The sequence below is a fragment of the Stigmatopora argus genome, chromosome 2 (genome assembly GCF_051989625.1).
Source record: "Stigmatopora argus isolate UIUO_Sarg chromosome 2, RoL_Sarg_1.0, whole genome shotgun sequence".
Lineage (NCBI taxonomy): Eukaryota > Metazoa > Chordata > Actinopteri > Syngnathiformes > Syngnathidae > Stigmatopora > Stigmatopora argus.
Genome location: NC_135388.1, coordinates 8,883,773 through 8,909,791, shown reverse-complemented (window position 1 = coordinate 8,909,791; position 26,019 = coordinate 8,883,773). Strand labels below are relative to the sequence as shown.

The window sequence follows — 26,019 nt, the reverse complement described above, 5'->3', positions numbered from 1 at the left end:
TTGGCTAGTGACAGAGTGAACTAGCCAGAGCTACCAAACTGTATCTGGAGCGAGCTGCACAAGCAAATATATTGTTGTGTTGATTTAATAGCGGTTTTGTCAACCTGCAATGGCTGAAGGAGGAGAAGAAATGAATGTTTGCAGATTTACTGTCAAAGCCATTTTCAAGACGGACTTTTCAAGAAAAAAAGCTGGACATCATTAAGAAAGGTCGGAAAACTTCAAAGCAAGCAAGCCTGTCACAACCGGGAATGAACATTTTCAGCACTAAATCGAATAAAAACGTATGCCAGAAATACGACAGGACAGGCTAGACTTTCAGCATTAGCTTCAATGGCGATAGAAAAGGAGGAAAGAAAGGAGTATGGATATTGTGTACAGTTAAAAATGATTTTTGGTGAGAAATAAGGCTATATTCCTGAATACTATTTAAATTGTATGAGGTTATTATTGATGATTTTTTATGTTTCGCAGCTGTAGCTGCAGTAGAGGTTTTATAGTCATAAAATAGTTTTTGAGGGTTGGATTGATTCCAATAGCTGAAGGCGTCACTAGAAAATTCACAGACCGCCACTGGTGTACAGTGGTAGATTTTGGGCATAGATAGTTAAAATAAAGAAATAGTACATTCCAGAACAATTCAATGAAATTGGATCAGTAAAAAAAACACTCAATTACTACTAAGGACACATTAATGTGGCGCACGGCACTTGTTGGGGTTCACTGATGCAATATAGACAAACATATTGACTCATGCTCACATTTGAAAAGGGACAACACTGACTTTGACCTCAAACAGACACATTTTTCTCTTTTTGTTTACCAATTTACCAATCCTAAGTGTTGAAAATTCCTATCTCTCTCAGACGAATCAATATTTCTGGCTAACACACAAATATTCTTGTCTGAAAACATTCTTTCTTTCACCCATCCCATTCAAAAAGATTGGACATCTAGCCAATGAGTGGACCAGGAAGTGACCTGAACATGTCCCAAAATGAAGAGGAAGTGAATTTAGAACCACACAATATAGTAAGTAACACTTCCTGGAATACAAAACACTATCCATCCCTCTCATATAATGACCAGGTGTTCCACCACTATAATTATTTCAATCAAACTTGCCCTCAGAATACAATAAACCAGTAAAATGAAAATATTCCCAGCCATATACAGTAACGTTTATGCAATGGCCTCTTATAGCAGATGACAATTCTATTCTGATTAGTAGTATTCCTCCATTTTCTATATTTTCACCCATCCGCATTGTGTAATATTTGTAAACAGAGCATGTTTTGAGGAGGTAGCAGCAGGGCTCACTTCAATACAAAAAATATCATGGGTCACCTTCTGGTTAATAAAAAAAAAAAGAATCAATATCTCGTACGCCTCACTTATTAGTCTATGATCTATACAAAATAGAATATATTTTTTGAGAACAGCGTATCATAGGATTTCCCAATACACGATGTGCAACCCAACACATTTTTTTACATTTAAAAGTATGAATCATTTATGTCTCCAATTTGGAGTCAGCAAAACCCACCACCTGTGAACATCTCAGCTGCAGGAGCCCTCACACTTAAAAAATAAGAAATAAAAAACACGAGCACGTACGGTAGACTAATACCTTCAAGTGTCTTTGTGTGTGTGTCTTTGACACTCAGGTGGGTGCCAGATCTGCCAGTCTCACATTCCAGGAGCAAGTCCGAAAGAGAGAGTGAGCGAGAAGGGTGAGTGAGAGTGAGAGGGAGAGTGAGTAGGGGCGTCTGGATGGATAGGGATATTCTGCTTATCCATCGCACCAAGGAGCACTTAATTCTGGCCAGTTATCTGGAAGCAACTGGACGCACAAATGACTGACTGACTGATTGACCCGTTGCTGGCCATAAATGCGAAGGTAAGAAAACCATTGCGCTCGTTTTGTCATGTGTTAATTGTTTCCAAATAATTGCTGTGGAACTTGCAAAAGGTTACTGATCACTGGGGACAATATGGTTGATTAAATGTGTGTTTTTAAAAAAAAAATAATGCAACTATTTCAAAATGATGGTGGGAGAATATTGGTTTAGCAATGTTTATTGCACTTGGACACATTGCCGATTTGCTTAAGTATTCACTCATTAGAAAGTAAAAATTTTGATGCAGCTTTTGTCTTGGAGCTAATAAGACGAGAACCTAATAAGAATGGCCGGTCATTTTCAGACGACCACATAAAAGCAAAAAAAAATGTGGTTGAAAAGATAAAATATGGGAGCCCTAATCAGATAAATGATATTCTATTCATCCACTCATTTTCTCTTATTCAAATGAACTCATTTATTGCCCACGTTTCACATCAAATCCATTGAGTGATCATTTTTCACTGCCACTGACGACGAAAGACGAAGTCCAATTTGACTGGGAAGGCAATTGTCCGATTGCTACCAGGCCTCCCAGTTAAACATGATTGGACGTCTATCGCCGCTAATGGATTCAAGTATTTTCTTCACTATAAGGTGCACCTTCAAATGATTGGTCCATCTTAAAATTTGTTTCTTATAGTATAAAACGGACCGGATTATAAAACCCAGTACTACTAGTAGTGGTGGTAGGAGTAATAGTAGTAAGGGATTGTGTTATACATCCACTAGATGGAGCTGTAATAGTAGTGGTTAGGACTTGTCTTATGCATCAAAGGAATTTCATACAATGATCAACCAATATTAATCGGTATATAAGGCGCATCGGATTAAGTGCAGAAAATACGGTACACTAAAAATGACATTCAATTTGATTTTTATAACAATTGCTACTCATTAAAGTACAATATTTAGCATTGGCCTGTATTATAGAAGTGGCTTGACATGGTGGAATGATTCCAAGAATTGTAAGGCGTTTATTACACAGTAGAAATTAAGCCGAGCAAAGAAAATGCTTGTTGAGTGGGTCGTTAATTAAGCACCAAGGACAGCACCGTGTGGTTTTTTTGGTGACAAGCACTAGTCAAATGCTCCATTAACTTTCCCCATTTTCTTAAGAACATGTCTCTTTATGTATGGTACCATTTCCAGCAACTGCTTAACTAATTTTAAAGTACCTATGAAATGATATTGTAGTTTGTAGGAATGGTTGTTATAGCAAGTTAAGAAGCCAGAATTTTTTGGATTGAATGAAATGAGGTATTCCGATCCTTTTTACTCTACAGGGTACAGTTATTAGACCCCTGAGCTTCCCAGTGGACAACAATGTTAGCAAGAAATAATGATAGCTGGAGTTCAATTAAGAGTCCAACACTAATGTATGTAGCTTTCCACCAGGGACATGGATTGACGTTCTGACGCATTTCTATTTGTGCCAGTTAGTTTCCCACTGTGTCAACAGGTGAGGGACACGAACATGACCATGGAGAATCTGAATGAACGCATTGAACTCCATCTGAAGGGCACTTCATTTCCACAGCTTGTCACTAGAGACTCGCTGGAGGATGCAAATGAGACCACAGGGAATCAATTCCAGCAGCCTGACTGGCAGGTAAAGAGCAATTCCTAGTTGGGTTTGAGCTCAGAACAACATCTCTCTATGGACAACGACCAAACAAAGTATCTTCTTTCTTCTGACCTCAGGTGGCTCTGTGGGCTTTGGCGTACTCGCTCATCATCTTGGTGTCAATCACCGGGAACGTGACGGTCATCTGGATCATTGCGGCGCACCGACGCATGAGGACCGTCACCAACTACTTCATTGTCAACCTGGCTTTCTCTGACGTTTCCATGGCGACCTTCAACACCCTCTTTAACTTTGTCTACGCGCTGCACAACGACTGGTACTTTGGCTTGGGCTACTGTCGATTCCAGAATTTCTTCCCTATCACCGCCATGTTCTCGTCCATTTACTCCATGGCTGCTATTGCTGTGGACAGGTAAGGGCAGGTGTTGTATGCCAGCATGGAGGTGTAACATTCCATTTTGATCAGTCGTACTGTTTGTGGAAAGCAATATGCAATATGATGATATAGCAGTGGCGGGCCGTCAGGGCCTTCAAGGCTTTCTCTTCTGGCCTAAGAAATATCTGAATCATATATTATATTTTGGCCATCAATACTTATGAAATAATTCCAAAGTGTCTGTTAGCTTCCTTTCATTGCTTTTCCCCCTGGTTGCACTGCTTCCAGAAGTCTGTTTTCATATTGAAGCATTTAACCAATCACATTTCAGCATTTTTTTTTGTTGCCAGGTTCAGAAATCTGCCTCAAGGCCTTCACAATCAGTTCTGCAGGCTCTGCTGCATTAAACAAGCGTTGAAAAGACTGTTGCTTTAACCAATCAGATTTCGAGTTGGCAACACCACAATGCCTTGTCGCAGGCGTAGGGATACGTCATTGCTTTCACCAACCATGATTGGCTAGTGATAGAGTGGACTAGCCAAAGCTACCAAACTGTATCTGGAGCGAGCTGCAAAAGCAAATATATTGTTGTGTTGATTTAAAGCCATTTTCAAGGCGGACTATGCCAGAAATACGACAGGACAGGCTCGACTTGCATCATTAGCTTCGATGGCGATAGAAAAGAAGGAAGAAAGGAGGATGGATATTGTGTACAGTTAAAAAGGATTTTTGGTCAGTAAAATATGGCTATATTCCTAAATAATATTTCAATTGTGGGCCAAGTTCTGATATCTGAAAAGCTCCAGTGTTTGTATTTAAGCTCCGGTGTTTGTATTTAATCACTAAATGCTGCTAGGAAGTGGATTTTACCCCATTTTAGTGCAATTTTTGCCGTTTCGCCATTGACGTCCATCGCTGTCTTTTCCCGGAAAAATCACCCCCCGGCCCGGTTGTAATGTCTGAAAAGCTACAGTATTTGTATTTAATCATTAAATGCTGCCAGGAAGTGGATTTTACTAGTTGAAGGCGCTACGAGAAAATGCACGGTCCGCCACTGCGATATAGTATGTCTCCAAATCGGTTTATCTTCACAGTTTGTACTGACTGCAATGACATCACAATAGTATCTTTATTTATTTCAATCTTTTTGAAAGTGTATAACCATCATTTATCCTTCAAAAGCAGGCAAATCTACGTATACACCGCAAACGATAAATTATTCATCCACGGTAACTGACATTAAATCATGAGGTGAGGACTACTAGCAAGGCATTTTTGGGATCGACTATTCTGCCGAGCAGAAGTAATGCTTTAAAAGTAGAGAATTGCCTTTATTCTCACTATATATATGTTCTGTGACATTTGTCCCTGGTGGTGTAGCCTTGAATTATTCGAATGGTAAATATGTGCCCCGGGTTAATAAAGGCTTTGTGAGGTGAATGGCGAGAGACGAAAAAGAAGACAGCTGACAGACAAATAAACAAACTGAACAAACGCTGTACTTTTTCAGCCACACCACTAAATGATTCCAAAGGAAAAAATCACCTTGATCATTTTTACAACCCCCCCTCAGGGCACACATTTCATCCACGTGTAAAAAAAACCTTCTGTAAATTGCTGGGCTCAAATCGAGAGGACAAAACTAGCGGTTTATCGTCCAAAAACGTTGATTCGACGAGTACTGCTTTGTCAAAATGCAATAAAGCATTGCTTGATTGATGATTAGTCATTAGCTAAATATACACCCTCAAATAACATGTTGTATAATTAGCACCTTGCATAGGAACACTTCTGCCCCCACGGTATTGATTCTCCTATTGCTCAGAAAGTTGAATCATCCCGTTATAAAAGTGCTAAATATTCACCGTGCTGCTAAATGATTCAGCTCAATGATTCATGATTGTCTTTGTTACAAATATTAAGAGCAATGTTGGTACGGAGCAAGTTCTCCAAACCAGATCTGGCCATCTATTATCCACTCGAGTAAAATAGACAAAGCGTCGATAGAATAAGGACAGCATACATTAGGTAGATTGTTCTCTCTCCGTCCCATTATAACACGGGAACATCATATCCCAGGCTGTCATAAAAGCAGCGTCTTTGACAGAAATGATCCGAGCCACGTTTTTTTTAACTAATGCGGCCATTACGCCGTCCGTCATGCTGACTTCATTCACAAGTCAATGTGCTAATTCCTTGAAAAGTAAGAAATCATTAGAATTGGAATGAATGACAGTGGAAAATACAATGGGCCTCTTTCAATAGCTGCTAGATGAGATGAGCTCTTTGAAAAGATATTCAAGATAACAGTAACCAAGCGTGCCACAGGTTGGCCTTCTGCCATCAAAGAAGAAGCCAACAGTAAAAGTGTGAATGCTTAGGAAGGCTGTAGCTGTCCTCCGATCCCAATCATGTGGGCCATTGATTCCGGACAAAGGCTTGTCAAGATGGTGGCTTTCTCAGGTTCTCATAAAATCTTTACATTAATCAAATTCAAAGGATTATAGTCATCCACCATTTATAGGCTGTGCATCGAACACAATCTTATCATGATGAAAATCGTTATTCAGCGGGGCAATACATAACGGGTGCAGGATATGGTGGGGCTGGTCATGGTCAAAGAGCGAATGTCCTCTTAGAAACAACACCTCCCAGGAGCGGGAATCAGAAAAACAAGAGGACTTTAATGAAAAATAACCAGACAAATGATCATGACTGGGACAAAGTTAACAAAATAAAAACTAAACAGGCACACCAACGACAAGCCAAACATTACTCACAGATACAGGAAACAATAAATACTCCCACAAACACATACCTAAACACGGGTTTTAAATACACAGACATGGGTTGATGACAAATCACAAACACCTGGGTCACACTAAGAAAGGGAGCCACGGGGGACACAAAAGACAAAACGCATTAAAAAAAATCACGCAGACAAGATGCATAAGGAAAACATACCCATCCCCCAACCCCAATAACGTGACACTTGTGAAGATAAGCGGTTTGGAAAATGAATTAATAGATTAGATATAATTTCCAGGGCTCTCACATGTCTCCGGAGAATCGTTTAACCTTTTGTTACTACTTTAGATACATGGCCATCATCCACCCTTTGAAGCCTCGCCTCTCCTCCACCTCCACCAAGGTTGTTATCGCAGTCATTTGGAGCGTTGCTTTTTTGCTAGCCTTCCCCCAGTGCTACTACAGCCAGACCAGATTTTACCACCCCAGGACTGTTTGCATGGTGGACTGGCCAGATGACTACGGAGGAACCCATCAACTCAGGTGGGACCTTACGAGGGGGGTCAAAATCTTTTGAGGGCGAGAAACCAGAGGTGGCTAGTGTAGCCAAATATTGAACTCATGACTTCAAAATGACATTACTCAAGTAAAGGGAACAGAAGTCATTCAAAAACGTACCCAGGTGAAAATAATACACAAATAATGTTACAACATAGTTGGACTCAAATGTGGGGAAGCAATACTGGATGTGGAGTGTGCTAACAAAACTTTGAGAACTGAGGCAGGTGGGGAATCAAGCAAATAACAAAGACTTGGAAATAAATAAGAAAATCAAACCTGACATGGAAGACTTGGGGAATTGAGCAACTTGGCATGAAGCAAACAAAGCAGACAATCCGACAAAGACTGACAAACACACAGGGTTTAAATAGACAAGCAAGAGTTGATTACAAAGTACACACACCTGATCACATGAGGAGAGGGAAACCATGAGGGACACAATAGCATACAAACCAACCAAAACCCCAATAAAGAGGAAAATGAGGCAAGTGTAACCCAAAGTAGTGGAGAACATTTTCCCCAAAATATTAGTTGAGTAATGTGTTAATAATACCCACGTCTGGGGAAAAAAATCCATTTTATAAAGAAAATGCATGGCATTGTTTTGATTGTGACCAATTTCTCAAATGCTTCTGCTAACAAATCAACCTCTTACCTTGCAGCTACCAGTTTGCAGTGATATTGCTAATCTACTTGCTCCCCTTGCTGGTGATGCTGGTAACCTACAGTTTGGTGGGGCAGACCCTGTGGGGGGGCCACATCCCAGGAGAGGCTTCGGACCACTACCACAGCCAGATCACTGCAAAAAGAAAGGTCACTTTTTCTCCTCACCTTATTATGCTGGAATTTCATTCGAAATAAAATGGGTGCGGTGGGGTTGACGTACACAGCCTTTTGTCGCTTAGGTCGTAAAGATGATGGTCGTTGTGGTGATGACCTTTGCCCTGTGCTGGTTGCCTTACCATATCTACTTCATCCTGGGATCAATCAACAGAGACATTTATAAGCAACATTACATTCAACAGGTCAGCAAAGTCTATCATGTCTCAATGGATCCAAATCTGTACACCATGTTTTCAATTATGTGTGCATGTAGTATGGGTATGTTTAGTTTTTAAATGGATCGGCATAGTTGTGAAAAGTGTCTTCTTGATGAGTTGGAATAAAAACCTGCACTCACTTGGGCCCTTTGTGGAATAGTTTGCCCAACCCTGATTTATACCGTCTATGTATCACATTTTGACAGGTTTATCTGGGCATATTTTGGTTCGCCATGAGTTCCACTATGTACAACCCGATCATTTACTGCTGTCTAAACCAAAGGTAAGTCATTCCGATTTGAGGCCGCCTCTTGGCTAGCGGAGTCCTCATTTTTGAAAAGTTTCTCCTCTGTTGCAGGTTCAGGGCAGGTTTCCGCCACGCCTTTTCTTGGTGTCCCTTCATCAAAGTGTCAGAGGAGGACAAGCTGGAGCTTCAGCAGACACACACCTTCCGAGTGACCATGACACGCAGCCTTGGCAAAAACAACGAGCATGCAAATAGCCTCATTGCTACAAACAAAAGTTGCGGACATTCGTAGTGCAAACAAAGGTGTTTGTGCTTTCACCTTTTCTCATTGGCTGCCGTTCACCGGGATAGACGTCCAATCCATTTGAGCTGGGAGGGTGGCGGTGACTGATAAATGAACAAAGATACACTGTTTGTTGTGAAGAGTCGATTTCACACCAACGAGGCAAAATGAATCATTTCTCTCAGCCCTGCTGCGCAAACTATCAATTGAAAGAAAAAAAAAAAGTCAATGTGGGTGATCATTGTGGGTGGCTTTTGTGGCAAGCTGTCATAATAGGAACAGAAAAGAACACAGCACAAAAGACATACTGTCACTGCCAATTTTGTGGCTCTCTAGTATTAAAATACATTTTCATATTGGTTATTATCAACGCTGTGATTAAAACAATTACTTGTCAACCACACTTTGTCTTGGCCGATACAGAAACATAATCGCTTGATGCTTCAATCTAGTTTAACAAATATATTTAAATATATATATATAGATAGATATATTTTTTAATGAAAAATACATCATTAAAAAATAGAACCTTAATCCTAACAAGATTTAAAATCCAGAAAGAAATAGAAAAATTAAAACAAACATTTTAAATAAAATATTGAAAAAGAAATAAGTCATTTTTGGAGAAAAGGAAAAAGCAATATATCATGACTCAATTCCATCAAGCAGATAAATACAATTGGGTACATTCAATACAGGGCAGAATATAAATCACAATTATCATTGTAAATGTATGCAGAGCTATTAATATCAAATGTGAAAAGTATCCTTTCATTTCCGTACAATACTTTCCTTTTACTCACTCCACTTTTCTTCTTCACGCTATGCTTTGAAAACAAAAGAAGTGTATTAATGTGACACTAGTGCAATTTTGTCAGATATTATGTAAAAAGAGATCGTGGTCGATTGTGTGCGCATCATTAATGTATCTAATAAATGTGAGAATATTTTACAAGAAACAGCATATTGTGTTTTTGTTCTTTTGACTTTCAAACTATCCACAACAAAGAACAAAGCATCAGTCATTTGGACATCAGTTTAATTGTATTTTGTGATTGATTGACAGTGTTGGACAGACACAGTAAAGAATTCTAGTGTTTATGTCATCAATACTGACAAGAGTAATAACGGCGCCATTATTGAGCTGACTAGTACTCACTTAGTGAGTTTTCATTGTTTCTGGGTTAAGGTTCTCTTCCCCACATAAACCCTCATTTTTGACTGATGTACAAGACTTTAGCAGCTTTACATTTTCTAAAATTAAAAGCATGTATATTAAACCTCCATATCCCTTTTCTGTCAACCTCACGATACTTCTTACATCTGTGATACTGTGAAAGAGTATTCGCCAACTGTATAATAATTTAAATTCTAAACAGCTATGGACCTAACATGGAGCCCTGAGGGACGCCGGAAGTCAACATGAAGGGGAAACATTAAAAAAAAAACATACGTCTTCATTAAATGGTGTTCATTTTTTTTCCTTGAGATTCAGGACATTTCAAAGCCTGCCCAGTAGAAGCTATCAAATCCATTTAAAGTTTCAGCGTCATTTGCCACTGGCAACCTTGATAGCACCTCACAAACTTCCATTCGACTTATTAATTAACTGATGGGATTCACTCCGTGTAGGAAACGACTGTGACATATACTTGCGAAAATAAAATGTGTTCCTTGAAGCTATTTTATAGTAAACTGCAGGAGAATATTATAGAACAGTGAGCACGTCTCACTGCAGCAGAGGTTGGATGTTCCGTGTTTATGAATAAGGGAGAGAGATGATTTAAAAGAAAAAAAGGCAGCTTACGTCAATGTCTTACAGCCTTCCTGGGTGTGCGTGCATTTAATCATCTCCAGATATAAAAATAAAATAAATAACAACACTACATGTGTCCAATTTGTTGTCTCCTGGAATAACATCTTGAAATCAACAACAATAAAATTCCCTTTTACATATTGCCTTCAGGTCTTTTTGGGATGACATATTCTTACTTTGGTGCTAAATATTTGAATGACCCTGCAGCTTCTAAAAAGGACGCCCGGATATTAAATCCTCTGGGAATCTATAGTGAGACAATCTTTACTGCTTCTATGAGGTGGATTATCTTGATGGTGGGAAAATGTACGAGAAATAATCATTTCTATATTTTTTAATCTGGTGATTGTACTTTTAGCTCGGAGATCTTACGTTTGAGTGGGTGAGGGGCCATTTAGCATTCAAGTGAAGAGGCCGGAGACTGACTGACTGTGTGAATGATTAGCTGTTGAGCTCTTGTCTCAAGCGGACGCCCACGGCGGTGATGAGCGCAGCCCCTTTGCCGCTGCCGTCCTCCGACAGCAGGAAGTTGACATCGCAGTTAGGGGCCAGTTTCTTCACGGTTTGGTGCATTATCCGAGAAAAGCTACACACAAGTTTCGATAGGTTAGTTAGTTGCTTGGTACGACTTCAAGTGCCACATTTCCAGTACATACTATTTAACCCCCATTAAACTTGGTGGCTGCCTTTGACGGCGCTACATGTCCAATTTTTTTGACTAGGTGGGCTGGCAAATGATGCATACATACATACGATAGCCAGACTGAGCATAGACTGTTTTGTGAATTCATTTTATTTCTATTTCTATTTCATCACAACCAAAATATGTCAGTTTACACAGTAGATCAGTTACTTAATTTTTTTTAAATATAAGTTTGTTTTTAAACACAATATTTAAACATGATTTGTTGCTATTTTTATTATAGCCAGACTGAACATAGACTGTTTTGTTAATTCATTTTATTTATATTTTTATTTCATCAGAACCAAAATGTCAGTTTACACAGTATTTCGGCTACTTTATTTTTTTTTTTAAATATAGGTTTGTTTTTAAATTCAATATTTAAACATGATTTGTTACTATATTTATTATAGCCAGACTGAACATTGACTTTTGTTAATTCATTTTATTTATATTTTTATTTCATCACAACCAAAATGTCATTTTTTTTATATACGTTTGTTTTTAAACACAGTATTTAAACATGATTTGTTATTATTTTTATTATCTATTTTGTGCTGTTTGGATCATTATTATGATATTGCTGTACTATTACGTATTTACACACAAGTTGTAAAAATTCCACTTTAAAAGGCTTCAAATCCTTATTTTGATGGTTGCTGCACCTTGTAAACATTGCTGTTAAATAACAGTTTAATCAGGGCTGGAACCCGGAGATGCATTATATATTTGTCAAAAGGAAACATTCCCTCAGGAGGATACTGTTAAATAAATGATGTTAGCACTTCAACAACGGATTTATCTTGTTATTTTTCATGTAATAAAGCACACCTCTACATTGCCTTTGGTCCCGTCATGGGCAATTTATGTGCCATCGATGAAGCAGAGAATTGCTTTGCAGTAAATAATAAGAATACTGCAACTTACTGTGGGTGCAGTTTGTAGAGCGTGCCGTCCACCCCTACAGTGATGCGTAAATGGTCCGATCCACGGTTTTCTCTGATCTTATCAACTACTGCCGCCATTCCTGCCCCACAGAGCTGAGCAGCTCGACGTGACACGGTTCCACAAACCTGCAAAACAAGAAAAAGGCTATCTTTATTGCGATAACGTGACAGTGAATCTCATATCAATCCACAAAACCTTGACAAGAGACATTTCCTCATGCAAAATTCACAGAAAGTCACACGCTCGGAGCTCTTTCACAGATTGCAGTTGCGCAGATGTTGTGCAAGGTTCAAGATTTCTTCACAATTGTGCAACGACTGCGTTTTGAGATACAATCAAGTTCATGAGTTGACTTTGATAAACTTTCTGTGGAGACTTGTCAGGAAGTGAAAATGCAAACTGAAGTGGTACTGGCGTAAGACGTCTGATGCACAAATGTGCAATTCATTCACATTAAAGGAGCCGTACGATTGGATACTTTTGGAAGACCCGGCGATATAGTAGCCAAACTAGTATTTTTAGTAGTAGTTGTGAGTAATCGTAAAATAAATTACTGGTGTGAATGTTGGACGTCAAGAAATCAAAGTCATGTGAATAGCGTTTCATTGTACGTAGATAGCAAACAGTAAACCTTCGGCTTTTAAACATTTCTACACTTCAAATCAAGACGACAAGACTATTTACGTAGTGTACTATTTCCGAATGGAGAAGTCCCAATATTGAGAGACGTATACCTCTTTGACAATGATACTGTCATCACAGGTGCTATCCAGCCCCAAATGTTGTAAGATCGCCCTCACTTGAAGTAACGCTAATCTGTCACTGAAGACAAAAAAAATACATCAAAGGTCACCGAGATGAACGAAAATGTTCGCTCAATGACAAACTAGATGATTTGAGGTGGTTTCTTACCTTTCAATCTGAGAAAGGAACTTTGTTTCAAAGATGCCTCTAGTCTTGAGCGTCTCGGAAATTTGCCCTCTGAAGAGGAAGCCCCTCTTGGTCAAATCTATGAGTATGTTCCGCACTATTTCACCGAGGTACATACCGCTGCACATTTTCTCGTATCTGGAGCATATGCAAGGTAAAGAAGGGATGTATTCACACTGCATGCATTCATCCACATTCTGTGTGCTTACTGCCTTATTCCAAAAGTCATCGCTCAAAATTGGTTATATCGACACAGTACTACTGACTTGAGATTATTCTTTCACCTCTGTTTGCCGGGGTTGAGGGAGAAGTCGTCTACCAGGATGTCATACTCTGTCCTAATGTCATCTAAGCATCCATTATCGCCAAAGGCTCCCCATTCCATGTTGATGCACATCCGCCCTTGGTTGGATTCTATCATTTCAATGTTTCTCATCTCCTCCATGTAACACGCATTACTTCCGGTGCCTACGGAGAGATAACACGGACGGACGGCATTGAATTTAAATGTGCGTCGTTTAGATGTTGCGTTCACTAAAGGTTGACTGACCGGCGATGAGTCCCACTTCACAGGTGGGCTCTTCGTACGCACAGGTCATCATGGTGCCCACTGTGTCATTGACTACAGCCACGACATCCAAGTCAAACTCCTTTAAAAAAGAAAATAGAGGGCATAGTTACGGTGATTTTTAAGTGACAGTAATCTGATAAAAAAATTTAATCTTTGTCACAGATCACATCCTGGGAATGATTTTCTTCACAAGGTCAGATTTCTGCCAGCTGACACAATTCATCGACTAATAACCAACCACTGGATAAGCATATGAATCCCATGATTCATTTAGAGTCATCGTTGATACCAAAATTGTCCACGTAATTTGGAGGAAAAAAAAAATTACCCTCTAAATAGAAAATATTCTGGTATTTTTTATTTTGTAATTGCATTTTTTAGATAAAACCAAATAAGGGTGAACAATAAACTCTTATTTGAATCATTGTTTTTCCCCGATTATAAACAGGTAGAACAATAAATAGTGTCTTTTTAACGTTAAATTTGAATTAAATTGCATTTAATTCAAATTTAAAAAAAACATCATGTTTTTGAATTTTTCATTTAAACATTTAAAAGTTTAATAATCTATTAACACCACCAATTTGACACCTGTGCATTATGATAAACAGTTTTCCGTTTGAACGACCCTGAAATAAGTGGTTCGCCAGCGTTGCCTCCCCCTTTCCTACCTCTCGCCTTTTGATGGCCTCTCTCAAAAGTCCCACTACATCTTCGCCTTCGCAGTCTGAAGCCTTGAACCCTTTGGTCCATGTCACCAGGACGCCCTGTTTACAGCAATGACAATTCAGGCAATTTCCCATGCAGCACGCACGTATTGAGAAAACAACAAAGCAAAAAGGAACTCACAGCATCCAGGCTAGTTTGAAGGCAGGGGAATGAGAAGGTGAAGCCCAGGGGAAGACGAGTGTTTTTCATGCCCATGTAGTCCAGGAAGTCGCTTATACAGTGTACAATGTGATCAAACAGCTAAAAGAAGAAAGACATGTCATGCTTTAAATGATGTGCAACTTCTGTTTAGATTATATGGAAACGACATGTAACAGAAGACTGAGTACTATATTTTCTGGACTATAATTGACTTTTTTTTCATAGTTGGGCTAGGCCTGCGATTTATAGCTTTTTTCCCCCACTCTGACCGGCAACTGCTTGTACCTATAGCTTTTTGCGCATTTTTTAGTTTATTTTACTTATTTTACTTACTTCAGCAAAAAAAATCTATTGATTTCAGTAAACACACATGTGTTCCTGCAAAATAACTGGAAATTGTTCAAGTTAACAAAGGTCAAAAGGTAACAGACAGGATTACCTTGACAATTACAAAGTCAAATTGCCACTAATCCAAGAGCAGTCAGTCAACCTTAAACCGACTACTGTGCTAAATAAAAGCTTCCAACTAAACTGGCAGCTTTTCACCATTTACTTGCCCATTTACACCGAGACAGTTAACCGATTCTTAGGTTTGTGCTTGATTTGAGCAAGTTTTACAGTATATCATCCTATGACTCTTATGTGAAGCTTCACATCATTTTTGTTATGGTTAAGTGCTGCCCCCTGTTTGTTTAACGTATAGCACACGAGGTTATTCAGTGCATGAGAATATTCAATTGGAAAATTAACTCACCTCTTCTCCTGTTCCTTGCATCACTTCTAGAGGAATGGCGTAGATTTTGTTGTGCATCTCCACTGTTCTTTTCTTCCCAGAGCGGATTTTGACCATCAGTACTCTAAAGTTTGTACCTCCTAAATCCAAAGCCAGGAAATCGCCATTTTCTGCATTCACACAGAAATATTTGCATTTGAGAAATAAGTATGCAATTTAGCCTTAAAAAATGAACCTTAACCGTTTATAAGACAAGACACTAAAATAAAAGTCTTCACACCATAATGACCTGCCGACTTTATGCGTAGACATGATAATTTGAGTCATGTAGGCCATAATTGTATATTAAATATGAATATTGTGGCATTTGAGTTGATTTGTAGTTTTTCAGGTCTCAACTATAAGTATATTATTTTTCAAATTATTAATCATTATTATATTTCTATATTTATGTTTACTAATAAACCTAAGCCAATCGCAGGGCACAAGGAGACAACCAACCATTCACGTTCCCACTCATACCTAGGGGCAATCTAGTGTCCAATCAGCCAACCATGCATGTCTTTGGAATGTGGGAGGAAACCGGAGTACCCGGAGAAAACCCACACAGGCAGGGGGAGAACATGCAAACTCCACACAAGTGGCCCGACCTGGATTTGAACCCAGGTCAATCACTGTGAGACCGAGGGGCTAACCACTCAGACGCCGGGCCGCCCTAATCAATTTATAATACACAATATGGACGACAGCTCATGAGGCGAAGAAGCTGGTCCACTTATATTAATACAGATCTATTTTTATGAAAGTCGGGTGACAGGGAAGTGTAAGAGTACAGAGTGACATGACACAAGTCCCGAGGCTCAAGATAGTGCCTTTATCTATTTGCTGCTGCTATTCCAAGTCATGACCTTGGTTTTTGGCTGTTATCTACTACATAGTGTTAAGACTCATAACAATTGGGGGGGACAAAAAATCTTTTCAGAACCACCCATGGCTCAAAGGCAGAACAGGTTCCTATCCAATCAGTGATAAATAGTGGAAATTATATATAGTGTATGTAAAATAATTGCAGTTTTCGCTAAAGTAACAGTGAGCAATTAGTCCAGAAAGGTTCAAGGTTTTTATTTGAACCAATCGATAGGACACGTTTTCACCAATCCAGTGTAATCAGTTGATTGCAGTAACGTGCTGCTACTTTAAACAGAAACCTAATTGGTTAATTGGGGAATAATGGTCTGACCTGTTCCATCGGGAGTGCTGCACACAAAAGTTGGCAACATTTTGACTGTAGCAGATTCCTGTGTTGCCTTTGAAAGGCCATTTTGCATCTCAACCCTCATTCGCCTCTTTACCTGGAGAAACATACAACACGTTTATTAATATGGTCCAGCTTTGCTCTCACACACATCTTTCATTCGTCCTTCCCCACCTCCAGAAGCTGATCAGTCGTCAGGCGGAATTCCGATAGGGTTTGTGCGATTTGCTGCGACTGCTCGGCGAGTCTGTACGCCACGGCCGTTACCATGGCGGCCCCTTTGCTGCTACCGCTCTCGGACAGGAGGAACCGCACGTCAGAGTCCGGGACCAGCCGACGGACTGCCTTATGGAGACGACGGGCGTACCTAAAGGCAATTTGTTAGAGTGGTACGAGTTCAAAAATACTTATTCATCCCACTTTAAAAAGCACTAAGAGGTAAATTTGTAAACAGTGGAGGATATTTCTCCAGACTTTGTTTTGTAGTGTAAATACGGGAAATAATTGTGTTGGCATGACTCACTGTGGGTGCATCTTGTATAGAGATCCGTCGATGCCAACGGTGGTGCGCAGTCGGGCCACACCTTTGTTTTCTTTGAGTCTCTTCAGGATACCGGCTAGTAGTGCCGCTATCAGGTTGGCGGAGCGAAAAGACACAATGCTGCAAACCTAACGGAGCAGATGAGGGAGGAGAAACTCATTCAAAATCCATTCAATGAAAACCGATTGTTCATGGGTCATGAACATTTTTTTTTTCCAAGATGGCGCCGTCACGCGGAAGCCAGTGGCAGTAGCTCTGTCCACTCTTATTTGTTTTTCGAGTTTTACAGCCCTTCTATCTTTTTTTTATTACATTTTAATATTTCTTAATACATTCCTTTTTACTTTACACTTTATACTTTTTACTTTAATGTTTTTACAACTTTCTTTGTTCTGTTAGCCTGGCTTCTTTCGGCTACTTCTTTTTTGGAACCATTCAGCCATGCCTACGCTGTCACACACATGGGACTAGCTGTTACAATACGCAGCAGAAGGAGCAACAGCTCAATGCCGCTGGAAATTCGGAGCTGGACAAAATCGCCAGGAGAAGAAGCAACGCTTCAGACCAACCATTCATCATGGAATAAGATGGAAGAGCTGTCGGCGCTTACCAGCAACGGAATCGAGGGGCTCTACTCTGCTACTGTTGTCTTCAGATCCAGACTACTGAGGAACTGTGCGGATAAGCTTGGAAGAGTGACTCTGCATATTCTCTACCTCGGTCACAGTCTGCAGAAGTTCCCCATCTTGTGGAAGATTTCCTGTGTGTGGTTCCAGTTTTTGTCCAACTTTACAACGTCTTTTTGAGTGTGTATCCGTTTTAGCTACCGCAACCAAGATGGCGCCGTTCAAGTGGCAGCCGGCGGCGGTATCTCCGTCCACTCTTGCTCGTTTTGTGTTTTTGCTGCTTTTCTGTCTTAATGATTTGGTGATTCTCAATGATCCCATTTACTTTGATTTGCTTTGTACTTCGTGCTTTTGCTTTGTTGTTCTGTCTAATCACCATCTTGCTACTGGCACAATGACATTTCCCGAATACGGGATGAATAAAGTTATCCAGTCCAAAATTGGAATCTAATCCCAGATGATCGGGTATTGTAGGCGAGGTTCTCCCTGGATTCATTGATTCAATAAAGTTATCCAGTCCAAAATTGGAATCTAATCCCAGATGATGGGGTATTGTAGGCGAGGTTCTCCCTGGATTCATTGATTCATCACGTCCAACACAAAGACAATTCAATCTTAAATTCACAGAACTTGTCTCCCATGAATTCAACATAGCTATATTGTATGTTTTGGACAGAAATGGCACTCAGAATATGGCTGCCTCTATTCTTGAAAGTAGCCTTCTATTTTGGCAACAATACCCACATGTTGAACAGCAGAGCAGTCCTCATCTGAGGGCTCCACACCAAGTCTGGTTAAAATCTCTTTGGTTTTGCTTAATCCCTCCTTGTTCCTAGACAAAAGGACAGAAGGAAGGAGTCTATGTAGTAATCTCACAAACTAAGGTGTAAAAAATGTTTTTGCATTACCACACCATATTTTCCAAATGAGGAACCTTTTCATCCAGAAAAAAAATACATAAACAATTTGGAATTTGTGTTGTTGTTTTTTTCAATATATTACAAATGTTTCCATTTATTTTTTGAAAGACACTGTATTAAAATAAAACTGACATGTTTTCCTCCAAAATGGATTTTACCCCATATTATTTTTGTTCTTTCTTTGTTGCCTATTGCAAAATACGTACGGGCCACGCTGATGCTACAATTCAATCTCAAATGGGGGACACTAAATATTGTCAGATGGACCGCAATTCGCCCCCGGCCCGCAGTTTTGATAGTTAGCCACGACCTATTTGAATGTAATAAAACAATTTAAGAAAAGAGATATCCTAATTTGTGCATAAAACAACTTACTTCTCAATGGCAGAAACATGTTTGGTCTCAATCTTCCCTTTGGTAAGAAGCTCAGCCGTGATTCGTCCTTCGAACAGCAGTCCCTCTCTGGCCATTTTGACCAGAACGAGACGAACCAGCTCGCCCATGTACAGTCCGCTAACCATCTTCTCAAACCTGCAGCCCAAAAGAAAAGCCACAGAGGAGTCCTTAATCCTAGTCCACCAAAGCACGCCTTTTCCCAAGTGACGCACAGCTGCTTGCCGGGGTTGAGTGAACCTCGATCGATCTCTCGATCAAACTCCGTCCGGATGTCCTCCAGCAAGCCGTCGTCTCCGAAGGCCCCCCACTCGGTATTCACGCACATCCTGCCTTCGTCGCCTTCCACCAGATCGATGTGACGCAACTCCTCCATGTAGCACGCGTTGGTGCCGGTTCCTAAAAGTCATTCGCTCGTCAATTCCACGAGGCACTCATCTCTTGCCTGAGAATAACGTTTGCTGCGAGAATAATAATAGCACAATCTCATTGTATCTTCAATTTCAAAGAGAAGAAAGGCTAATCTGATACCGATGATAATTCCAACTTCACAGCGTTGGTCGTCAAAGCCGCAAGTCATCATAGTTCCCACGGTGTCGTTCACCACAGCCATGATGTCCGCCGCGTAGTCCTGAAAGAAATAGTAAAGACTATAGTAATGGCGGCCCTGTTCTACTAGAAACTGCAGTGGCGAGCAAGGCATGCGCGACTTACTCCTCGTTGTTTGATGGCTTTGTTGAGCAGTTGGACCACGTCCATGCCCTCCACGCCGCTCGCCTTGAAGCGCTTAGTCCAGGTTAACAGAATGCTCTGCAGGCAAAGGCAATCTTGTCACTCAAGCCGCAACAACGCCACACAAAAGACATCCTGCATTCAGTGTAAGTTCAATTCAAGTCAAAAACTGAGCTCTCACGAGCACCCACTCATATGTACCTAACAAAAACACTCATATGTAACTAACAAAAACTCCAGGCATACCAAAAAAATCTCAAGCACAGGAAAAAAAAAATCAGTCTCTTACAGTAACCTCCAAAATTGTCTAACCAAAATCACTCATACTCGCAGCAAACTCAAACACGAAAAAAAAACCTTACTTTTCCACCCCCCAAAACCTACCATATCCAACACCCCAAAAATCTTTTTCAGTCCCAAAAAAACCCATATTAAAAGATAACCAAATAAAGGTAATGCAGAAATCCGTTTTTCTGTATGAGACCTCATTATGAATTGAATTGAATGCTTTTATCGTCATTATACAACATACATAAGACGTGACAGTCAAAAAAATGTGTATGAATGGAAGCTGAAAATTAAAAATGTCGTTTTACCTCATCAAGTTTGGTTTGTTGGCAAGGAAAGGAGAAGGTAAAGCCAACTGGCAACTTCTTGTCTTTAATGTTTTGTTTTTCCATGAAGTCGCCCAGACACTCTGCAACATGGTCAAATAACTGGAACAAGGCGGAGAGGCAAGGTGAGAATAAAAGTGTGTATGCACAATTGCGAGCGAGCGGATGTATTTCTGCAAGTACTGTGTACACACACTTTTGTTCCACTCCCATGCATTATGTCCTCCGGTGTGTCGTACATTTGGCTCTCCATCTGAACGGTCTGCTTCTTCTCGTGACTGACTTTGACGCGAAGGATTCGGAAGGCGCTTCCTCCCAAATCCAATGCAATGAAGTCTCCTTTCTCTGTGGGAAACCAATTAAAGAGAAAGTAACGTTATTCTGACTGTACACTACAATAGAGGAGTTTGTGGCTCCATCAGAAATAGAGAAAGCCACATAATGCCTTTGAATAATATTTTTTTTTCATTTAAAAAAAATATTAATTGATTAATTTTTTTAACCCAAACTTGTGATGCATAAATGTACACACAGTTAATAGAAATTAATATATTAGGAGATGGGCAAACACAAATAGCAACTAGAACAATATTGAAAAAGAATTACCCACTAAAAAAAAGGAAGACAAGTAATTATTGATACCTTTCTACAAAATGCCTCTACATTTCAGTTCCGAATGTGAAACAGGAAGAGTGTCAAGTCATCAGCTGACTGATTTAAAAATGATAGTCTAATAAAAGATGAATGTGCAGACGTTCAAATGAGTACACGTCAAGGAACATTTGCTTTCACTCGAACGTGTTCGCCAACCCAATGAAGCACTTACCAGAACCGTCGGGAATGGAGCGCACAAACGTCGGCAGCATTTTTAAGGATGAGGTAGTGTAGGTATCGCGGTTCAACCCTTTCACCAGCTCCATGCGGAAGCGCTTCATGATGTCCACAAGAGTCTCATCAGAGAAGCGCATGGAGTACAAGTACTTGTCAATCTGACACAACACACAAAAGTAACTCTTAGCATGATCCCAAATGTTTTTTTTTTTAGCAATTAAAGCATTCATTGTGACTGTCAAAATGGATTGGATGTCTGTTGCGGTCAATGGCAGCCAATTAACACATGAATTGAACATGAAATTGAAATTCAAGTTTCCAAAGTCAAAGTTATGTAATGGCCTCGCACTGCACGTCAAGATAAAACAGAAAAGAAAATACAGCGAATCGTGATGTGTGCCAATAGGTTTGCCCAAACTGATGGCTAATTATTACAATCAATATTATAATCATTTAAGATCACATGAATCGGCAGCTAGTTTTACAGGCGATTGATTTCCAATTTAAAAAGGGTAAAACTGTAGATATTCTTTTATAGTCCCTTTTGGGCAATTGAGGTGAAAAATCACAAATTTTGCCATTTAGCTTAGCAATTCATCCCAAAAATGCACGGTAGTTTAAAGAATGACAAATGAAAGAGTCGAAAGTCAAAAGGTCACACAGGTCAGAATTTGCAGTCTCAAAATGCTTCTCTAGTTTATATGTGATCAAATATTTGTGGGGTTTTTGGTATGAACCTCAAGGACTTTCATGAATTTCTGAATTGAATCATATTTTTCAATCATTGATATTCTGTCCTCTTTTAAAAGGAAGTAAATGACATCAAACCAGTATAGCAACTATGAGCGTGATTGCCACATTTGACTGGATCATAATTGCTACATCGCTGTTCTTGGTTGTGGCACATATCTCTATTGACAAAAAATAAATAAAAAATCCCCGCAGTGTTGACACACATTTTGCCTTTGTTAAATGTGAGGGGTTGAACAGGATGTTAAACAGCCGATGTTGCATCACGCACAGTAAAGAATGAATATCCTCACAGCTTAATAGCACTTGCTTTATGACACTCCACTTCTGTTTTGTCGAACATTGCACCACTCTCGTCATATTTCAAGATTCATGTGTTGGTGTAAATTAAAGGTCATTAAAGGTGAGAATAAAGGAAGTTTTGACTATTCAGAAAAACTAACTGGATTGAACTGGATTGGACCTTGTAGACTTCCTGTGTGGCTCCAGTTTTTTTACCTAGGTCTACAATGTCTTGTGTGTCTTGTGTCTGTCTTGCTACCGCAACCAGGAAATTTCCCGAATACGGGATTAAATAAAAATAAAGTTCTAACCTACCTTTTGAAGATATTTATTTCATATAACTTTGTATTGATATGACTTGAAGAGAACAAAAGATAAAACAGTGTTTGTAACTAATAAACTGATATCCAATTTTTAAAAGTCTTTCTGTCTGAAATGGTTTACACTATTTGTCACATTCAAATGACAGTTGACACAATGTACCATAGTGTGCACATTGTGCAGGTGTTACATTCCCTATAACAATCGTAAATGTGGAGACTGACAAGGAAACTCATTAGCACATTCTTAATTGTTACTAGTGAACCCTCCCACACAAGACTGATGAGATCATGTCTGATTTGCATATTTTGCTTATCCAAATTATATTCAATTGTATTTTTCTCTCCCTCTGCCTAATACCTGTTGTTGTCCAGGATAGGCTCCAGCACCCCCACGACCCTTGTGAGGATAATGTAAAATGATCAAATGTATTAATTTTTTTAATTGTAAATTATTACAAATTCATCAGTTCACTACCAAACATTTTCCCCTGAAAATGATGAAATAATCCACACGTCACATGGCTCACAGGAAGTTGCATCATTCACATTTTGGCCAGTTACACAAACAAGGGATTTCAGTACACTGAATCAACTACCAAAAAAAAAAAAAAATCGAGCCCGTAGAATTTTTGTTTTAGCAGATAACTATTTCATTGGCTTTCATTGACGCCAATTGACGACTGGCCTTCTTCTTACGTACACTGACCCCGTGCTCCTATTTCTATTCTATTCAAACTATATATATTTCCCGGCTTGAAAATATAAAATTGTTAAACAGCTTGATAGTGGCTATATAAAGACATATTCTATTATTCCTCTAGTGGAGTGACAGGTTTAGCTGCAGAGTAAAGGGAAGGCCTCCTCTGCACCCAAAAAAAATAACGATGACAAAGCACTTTATTTAAACTGTCAAGGGAAGAGGGAAGGCATCGTATTCACCTCTGTGATGTGGCCTGGAGATTTTGCTTACTTTCAGGTTAAGGTCACACTCCGTTTCTTCCCTTAGACTGCCTCAACCTGCCTCAAAACACACCTCCAGCTGCCATTAACATCCTGCTCTTCTGAAACCTGAAGCGAAGGTGTGTGCACACCAGCTGGCCACATGAAAAACGTGTGTCCTCTGCTCTCGTCAGAGTAAAACACACAACAATGCCAAGAATGTATCATCAAGGACACTGCGGTGACTGGAGGGAAGATATAAAAGTCCAAAATAATCTGTTAGGGGTTGCTCGTTGATCAAATTCCCGTATCTCAAATTGGGGTTTCTTGATTTACGGGTTGAACTTGTTTTGTGACCATATTCAACTAAGACTCTTTTTTTCTTTTCCCAAACTACAGCACATTTGGAGCTCACCAAGTGCTTAAAACAGTTGTTATTAGAGCTAGGTAATAGGATAGAATAAGAAAATCGCAAGAAATACAGTAAATAATTCATCATTAACAAAGGCCCCCAAATATAATTTTATGATTATAATTTATTTATTTATTTTCTGTTCAGTTTATCCCTACAACGATTGCAGGGGTGCTAGAGCCTATCCCAGCCAATCTATGGGCGGTAGGCAAAGGGGACCGTGAATAGGTTGCCTGCCAATCACAGGACACAAGAAATTATAATAATAATACATAATAAAATATAATTAGAATATTAAAAATGTACAGGATGCAGGTTATCTTTCAAGTAGGCCCCCTAATGTTTACAACATAAACCACAAAAATAGAATAGAATAAATTCAAATCAACTTGTTTTTGGCCTTGCATGATGCGAAATCATTAACTACATAATAATACATTTGTTACAGTAAGAAAAAAAAGTTCTATAGTGCCAGACTGGATGCAGTGACACATTACTACCGCTAGGGGTGGGCAACGCCCCCTCTGAGGAGGGTCTATGCCACTAAAGTGAGGTGGAAATGAGGGATAATACTCTAAACAAGTGGTAATATATTTATATATTTTTTAAATTTATTTGTTGGGAGGGCTCTCGTGCGCCCCCATATAGATTGCGCTCTGGGCGGTCGCCCACATTGCCCATAGCAAAAATTGCCCCTGCTTAGATGATGTAATACAAAACAGCCAATATTGTGATGTTTTTTTTTGTTCTTGTCCAGTATTAGTTGACATGACATGTGGAGATTGAGAACAGGTAACACAGACCGGACATGTTAACAACCTACACAACAACTGCACACCTGGCCAATGTCTTGCAGGAGTGTCTGTGTAAGCCTTACTCGTGGCACTTATGGTCACATGCCTCAAAGCTGGCCTATTTTAGGGAGGCCTGGAAAAGACAGCAGGGAGGGAGGGAGGTTTCTTGCGAGTCGATGCACCGCATTGCATCACATCCCTACTACTACTGCGGAATTTGTTTTTATAACCGTAGGCAATTGTTTAATACCAACAGGGCGGTTATGAAACGCAAGGGTGACGTCCCCAAATTCATGGAGGAAACCCTGAGTCAGAAGAGAGGCTGGTGACATCATCAGCGAGCGACCAGAAAGGGGCCCCCCGGCTTTGAGTGGGAATCACTACGCACGTGTTGGGGAAAACAGGAATGCATTTTTTCAGATTTGACTGGAAACAAATGTTTTTGTCTTAGTAAGAGATGTGGGATTTTTTTTAAAGATGGGAAATAGAATTTGTAAGGTGGGTTTGGGGTTTTGAGGCCCATTAAAACTGGCAAAGTCCTTCCAGTTTTACAAAGAATCTAAATCAGGGGCTTGTGAGGTGGGAAGTGGTGGACAGTAGACAGTTTTTCTTAGATAGCTCAACTTTGGTCATATATGGCAGATGTGGAGAAACGTGCTTATTCAATGGAACAGGAAGTGAATTGTCATGTTTCAGCACCATTGACGGCCATAGACGTCCATTACATTTGAACTAGGAGAATCAAAGCAGCAATGAATTTAGAATGGACATCAAGGTCATACATGAAATTCGCCGACAACTCTCTTTGTACGCTTTACCAACTTCCCCGTCTTTGTAATTATTTCTCCTTTCATTTCCACTTCTTGCCTTCAAACCCACAAGGAACCGCCGAAACATTCTGACTTTTGACATTCACACATTTTACCAGTCTCAAACAGTAGCGTCACGTGTGCGCAGTGCCAGGTTACATCAACAAACACTCACCTAACCATTTCGAAAACGGTCGAATTATTTTTTAATGGATCACCCACCTTTTTAACCTGGTCATCCTTGAGTTCGGTGAAGTAGTAGGCTAGTAACTGAGCGGCAATCATCCTGCTCCTCTTCTCACACACACGCCGATGGAGGGTATCGGGGAGGGGGAAAAAACGTTTAATTCATTCAACGAGTCGGGATTATTAAAATGAGAACAAGATTTTTTTTAATTCCACCAACGAGTCAGCTGGTCAAATGAGACACTTCTCGGTCTCTCGGCATGTGTATAAAAGTCGGAAGCAGTCGGTGAGGAAAGAGAACATTTCGGCAGGAGCAAC

The 26,019-nt window shown here is 39.8% G+C and overlaps 3 protein-coding genes across 9 annotated transcripts in view; 1 reads left to right on the top strand and 2 right to left on the bottom strand.

The window, feature by feature from the left end:
• tspan15 (tetraspanin 15) overlaps positions 1–7,973 on the bottom strand; it is a 23,128-nt gene extending 15,155 nt beyond the window's left edge. Inside the window, exon 1 of one of the 3 annotated variants that reach the window (XM_077594444.1) lies at positions 7,830–7,973. The gene's annotated coding sequence lies outside the window, so the exon portion shown is untranslated. Of the gene's footprint in view, positions 1–7,450; positions 7,525–7,829 lie in introns of those variants that run through there. The other 2 variants (XM_077594454.1, XM_077594435.1) reach the window with 2 other exon arrangements.
• Positions 1,716–9,697, top strand: tacr2 (tachykinin receptor 2). Of its 3 annotated transcripts, none has more exons than XM_077594405.1 (8): positions 1,716–1,900; positions 3,345–3,513; positions 3,606–3,901; positions 6,962–7,156; positions 7,837–7,987; positions 8,080–8,199; positions 8,421–8,497; positions 8,573–9,697. In XM_077594405.1, exons 1-8 carry the CDS (start codon positions 1,893–1,895, stop codon positions 8,751–8,753), a joined length of 1,197 nt encoding a protein of 398 aa, XP_077450531.1. In that variant the 5' UTR covers positions 1,716–1,892; the 3' UTR covers positions 8,754–9,697. The 3 variants fall into 3 exon arrangements, with proteins under 3 accessions (XP_077450531.1, XP_077450547.1, XP_077450538.1); XM_077594421.1 differs by having other exon boundaries at positions 1,717–1,900; positions 3,341–3,513; XM_077594412.1 differs by having other exon boundaries at positions 1,718–1,900; positions 3,364–3,513.
• On the bottom strand, positions 6,528–26,019 carry LOC144069204 (hexokinase-1). Of its 3 annotated transcripts, none has more exons than XR_013298414.1 (23): positions 25,738–26,019; positions 21,202–21,364; positions 20,572–20,720; positions 20,358–20,477; positions 19,744–19,839; positions 19,561–19,660; positions 19,245–19,428; positions 19,012–19,167; positions 18,461–18,548; positions 17,073–17,218; positions 16,724–16,916; positions 16,535–16,646; positions 15,316–15,464; positions 14,541–14,660; positions 14,363–14,458; positions 13,671–13,770; positions 13,405–13,588; positions 13,103–13,258; positions 12,925–13,012; positions 12,170–12,315; positions 11,023–11,146; positions 8,061–8,850; positions 6,528–7,973 (listed from the first exon to the last, which is right to left on the bottom strand). XR_013298414.1 is itself a non-coding variant. In XM_077594391.1 (21 exons), the coding sequence occupies exons 1-21, from the start codon at positions 25,798–25,800 to the stop codon at positions 11,002–11,004; spliced, it is 2,754 nt and encodes a 917-aa protein (XP_077450517.1). In that variant the 5' UTR covers positions 25,801–26,019; the 3' UTR covers positions 9,767–11,001. The 3 variants fall into 3 exon arrangements, 1 of the variants encoding a protein (XP_077450517.1); XR_013298422.1 differs by lacking the exon at positions 6,528–7,973 and having other exon boundaries at positions 8,608–8,687; positions 8,781–8,848; positions 10,933–11,146; XM_077594391.1 differs by lacking the exons at positions 6,528–7,973; positions 8,061–8,850 and having other exon boundaries at positions 9,767–11,146.

Excerpts from the sequence above, each read along its gene's own strand:
- tacr2 (XM_077594405.1), top strand. Across the intron at positions 7,157-7,836 it reads GGAGGAACCCATCAACTCAG|CTACCAGTTTGCAGTGATAT; the intron begins GTGGGACCTTAC and ends CTTACCTTGCAG. Across the intron at positions 8,200-8,420 it reads AGCAACATTACATTCAACAG|GTTTATCTGGGCATATTTTG; the intron begins GTCAGCAAAGTC and ends ACATTTTGACAG.
- LOC144069204 (XM_077594391.1), bottom strand. The coding sequence starts at position 25,800 with ATGATTGCCGCTCAGTTACTAGCCTACTACTTCACCGAACTCAAGGAT. Across the intron at positions 19,168-19,244 it reads CTCAACCCCGGCAAGCAGCT|GTTTGAGAAGATGGTTAGCG; the intron begins GTGCGTCACTTG and ends TTTGGGCTGCAG. Across the intron at positions 18,549-19,011 it reads CATGTTTCTGCCATTGAGAA|GAACAAGGAGGGATTAAGCA; the intron begins GTAAGTTGTTTT and ends CCTTTTGTCTAG.